This window comes from Diceros bicornis, chromosome 17, assembly GCF_020826845.1.
Source record: "Diceros bicornis minor isolate mBicDic1 chromosome 17, mDicBic1.mat.cur, whole genome shotgun sequence".
NCBI lineage: Eukaryota > Metazoa > Chordata > Mammalia > Perissodactyla > Rhinocerotidae > Diceros > Diceros bicornis.
The window spans coordinates 55,182,513-55,186,484 of record NC_080756.1 but is presented as its reverse complement, the minus strand read 5'-3'; the positions used below and the strand labels follow the sequence as shown (position 1 = coordinate 55,186,484).

Genomic DNA, 3,972 nt, shown 5'->3' with positions numbered 1-3,972 from the left:
TGCCCTCAGTGGGGATGAGGCATACTTAATGGGGAAGACAGACACAAAGACACATAAATCCAAGTAAAATCAAAAAGCAAAAATATTATGAGTTAGAGCCTCAGACAAATCAAAGAAAAGGGACCTTAAAAGGCATTCCCTTTCCTTCTTCCATTTTCCAAAGCAGTAATACCCAGACCTGTCTGATTCCAAAGGCCATATTCACCAATAGCCTATACCAGAGACTAGCCATTATCAACCCTCCAAGAAACACAAATAGCACTTTTAACCCACATAAAAGATTTCTTTAAAAGCAATACATCAAATACTTTCCTTATTTCATTCTGCAAATATTTATTGAGAGTCTACTTTAGGCACTGCAGACATCCTAAATTTAACCCTAATCAATACACGATTGTAGAAATTGCAGCGACATTTTTCTCCTCTCAATTGGGTAATGTCAAACTTACTTGATTCACAGCCAAGCAAGTTTTTAAAAGTCAGAAGAGCAGATAGTGTCCTACTTCATTCTAGCTAGATCTACCTCGCCACCTCCCAACAGATCTGTGTTCTCTCACCACACACCACTCATCACTCGTCTCTGCCCCAGTGGAAATGCTTTCTCTGCTTACTGAAATCCAATCTCTTGTATGAAGCCTCTCCCGATTAGGCCAAATATATTCTCTTATCTAGGTCATTTATTGTCCACATCAGTGCTTTCCACACACTGCTAAATTCACCCGACTGCTTTTAAAATTAGAATTACCTAAATTTAAGGGAGTCATACTTTGAAAAAGCAAAAGCCTGGAAACAATCTAAATGTCTATCAAAATGGAACTAGTTAAATCATTACGGTACATAATGTGAGGATATAAAACAGTATCCAAGGTATATTAAGTGAAAAAGGTACAGAACAGTGTGCACAGAATCTTTTTTTAAAAGGAGATAGTTAATAAACTTCACATGCATAGTGTACGTCCAGAAGGATTAAAAAGACTTGTAAGAGTAGTTGCCTCTGAAAAGCACAAAAAAACAGGCCGTGAGAAGACTTTTCATCTGATTACCCTTTTGTAATTTTTAAATTTTGTGTTGTTTGTATAGATACATTTTTTGTAATTATTAAAAAAACACACACAGATGCATAAGACTCAGCTCAGCTCTACAGATCACAAATCTTTGGGGGCAGGGCCCAGGCCTTTGAAATTATTAAACCACCCAGATGATTCTGATGATCAGTCAGGCTGGGGAACCACCCTTTCAAACCACTCATATGGTCCTTAATGCCTCATATTGAAGTGTACATGTGAGAATATAACTTGATACCCCTAACTGGAAAAGCATATGGAGGGAATGGGAAGGATATATTATGCTTTTTTGTTTTTCCTACAGTTCTCAGCTGAGAAAAGTTACCCAATATTTTTTTATGAGAATAGTGCAGAAGTACAACTCCATTTTTCTACTACATTTCATTCCAGTATGGAAAGGTTTGTAAAAGCACATTTAACATAACAGCATTATGGGGCAATTAAAAATTACCACTTTCAGGGCCCGGCCCGGTGGCGCAAGCGGTTAAGTGCGCGCGCTCCGCTGCGGCGGCCCGGGGTTCGCTGGTTCGGATCCCGGGCGCGCACCGACGCACTGCTTGGTAAGCCATGCTGTGGCGGCGTCCCATATAAAAGTGGAGGAAGATGGGCACCGATGTTAGCCCAGGGCCGTCTTCCTCAGCAAAAAAAGAGGAGGATTGGCGGATGTTAGCTCAGGGCTGATCTCCTCACAAAAAAAAAAAAAAAAAAAAAAAAAAAATTACCACTTTCAGGGGCCGCCCCGTAGCTTGGCGGTTAAGTGCGTGCGCTCCGCTACTGGCGGCCTGGGTTTGGATCCCGGGCGTGCACCGATGCACCGCTTCTCCGGCCATGCTGAGGCTGCCTCCCACATACAGCAACTAGAAAGATGTGCAACTATGACATACAACTATCTACTAGGCCTTTGGGGAGAAAAAGCGGAAAAAAAAAATCACCACTTTCTATACATGAAGGGCCAAATGTCCAAAAATGCCAACAATAATCTTTTTTAAAGGCCATAGGTATGGCTAGACTGCAAAGGGCAAGTGGTGAAGTCCAAACCTAAGACTTAGGGAAGGGTCAGACTGCATAGTCTAGATGAACAGGTAAAAACAGCATCTAGAGGAAAACAAAGTGTGTGGATAACAGATTCCAAAGAAGCTCCATTTTATTACAGAGAGCATACAAATCCCTTTCCTCTTAAGGGAAAGTACTGTCCCTCTTCTGCTGGGGGATAGATGTGCCTCTTCCACAGCTCCCAGCTTTCTCTTCTACCGATACTTTCCATGTCGGTTAAAGTGTTTGTAGAGATAGCTGATGCGTTTGTTAAGGTTGTGCAGGTCATCAATGAACATCCGATTTCCAACCATTTTCTTCTTTCGGATACAACGCTGCAATTCATTCCCCTTCCAGCCTCGAAGCCATCTGGGGCCCCTGATCAGTTCTTTGGGGTGCTTTTCAAAGTTTCCTGTGTAATGTGAGAGAACATATTAGCTCCAAGAGGAGAGAACCCACCCTCCACCAGCTAAGCTTTCAACACACAGTTGCATCCTCCTGAGCAACACCCACAGACAAGACACATTACACTACAGTATCAAGAGAACACACTCTGGAGGTAGACTGCTTGGGGTTCAATTCTTACACTCCCATTTACTAGCTTTGAAAAATTACTTAACCTCGCTGTGCCTCAGTTTCCTCACCTGTAAAGTGAAAAGGTTATTATGAGGATTAAATGAGTTAATACATGTAGGGCACTCAGAACAGTGCAGAACACAACGTAAACAGCCACACAAGTGTTTGCTCTTACGACTGACAAAGGTACCATTCCTACACAGGTGAAAAAAAGATAGTCGCTACGGCATAATTGCCATTCTGAAATCCTGTACCATGAAGTCGAGTCTTACCCAGGATCCCAACGTTGTCATACACCCCGAACATGGCCCTCTTCTCGTTCCAACGATCAACTACTTTGGGGGGCGGGAGGGTGACCCTTACATGGAACAATCCAGGAACACCTAGGGATGGGGAAGAAAGGGAATAAATCTGAGCCGCTTACTGAGAAGCAGTTCTCTGGACGTCTTTCCACATCAGCCACTTACCCAGAGAGAAGCTTCTGCAAGCCAGGGGCACCCAGCCCCTTAAGGCCCTGCCTGCCATCCAAGAGAGGCTCCCTGCCATGGCTCTCGTCTCCGCCCTACAACAGCACACCGCACGCGCAGAAGAGCGAGGGCCAGACGTAGTCTTCAAGGAAAGCACCGGGACTGCCCCAGCCGACCTCACACGGGTACTACACGGAGGCAGCCATCTTGGGCTTTACCCAGGTAGCTCCGGGCGCAGGGCCCGCCTTGACCCCGCCTCCCCCACCACAAGCCCCACCCTCCGGGTTCCGGTTCGCGGAGGCCTCTACACCTCACGCCTCCAACCCGCCCGCCTAGGCGCTTCCGGCCTCCGCGCCGGAAGCTCTGGAGCGCCAGGCTTGCTCAGGGATTCATCTCGTCGTTATGCAGGGCGCCTCAAAACTGAATTTCAAGAAAACTCACCCTTTCCTGTTTCCTTGGGCATCCCTCAACTGTGAGGGAGATGAGGGTCCAGAACCTGGAACCCAAAGCTTCCTGTCTCTGTGCCTCACAGCAGCTTTGCGCTGTAGCTGTTATTAGCCCTATTCTACTGGGGAGGAAATCTGAGGCTCAGAGTGAAGTGACCTGCTGGACGTCACACAGCAGACGAGATGGCGGAACCTGGATTAGAGCCTAAACCTTCTAACTCCCGGCCTGGACTCGCCGCCTGTCCTGGGGGTGACTGAGTGGGTCTCTATCCCAGGGGCACTACCACTGCCCACCTTGATACGCGGCATTTCTGGCAGGCACTGCCCGGGCCGCCTCCCCACCGACCGGGGAAGAGGAGGACCCAGTGGGCGGGAGGCAGCCGCAGG

At 46.8% G+C, this 3,972-nt stretch overlaps 1 protein-coding gene across 2 annotated transcripts; it reads right to left on the bottom strand.

Annotated features, from left to right (window-relative positions):
* Positions 1–2,190: 2,190 nt before the first annotated feature.
* MRPL51 (mitochondrial ribosomal protein L51) lies at positions 2,191–3,813 on the bottom strand. Of its 2 annotated transcripts, none has more exons than XM_058558983.1 (3): positions 3,581–3,813; positions 2,945–3,055; positions 2,191–2,508 (listed from the first exon to the last, which is right to left on the bottom strand). In XM_058558983.1, exons 1-3 carry the CDS (start codon positions 3,600–3,602, stop codon positions 2,312–2,314), a joined length of 330 nt encoding a protein of 109 aa, XP_058414966.1. In that variant the 5' UTR covers positions 3,603–3,813; the 3' UTR covers positions 2,191–2,311. The 2 variants fall into 2 exon arrangements, with proteins under 2 accessions (XP_058414966.1, XP_058414965.1); XM_058558982.1 differs by lacking the exon at positions 3,581–3,813 and adding an exon at positions 3,140–3,340.
* Between the last annotated feature and the right edge of the window lie 159 nt (positions 3,814–3,972).

Excerpts from the sequence above, each read along its gene's own strand:
- MRPL51 (XM_058558982.1), bottom strand. The coding sequence starts at position 3,218 with ATGGCAGGGAGCCTCTCTTGGATGGCAGGCAGGGCCTTAAGGGGCTGG. Across the intron at positions 3,056-3,139 it reads TTGCAGAAGCTTCTCTCTGG|GTGTTCCTGGATTGTTCCAT; the intron begins GTAAGTGGCTGA and ends CCCCATCCCTAG. Across the intron at positions 2,509-2,944 it reads TGACAACGTTGGGATCCTGG|GAAACTTTGAAAAGCACCCC; the intron begins GTAAGACTCGAC and ends CACATTACACAG.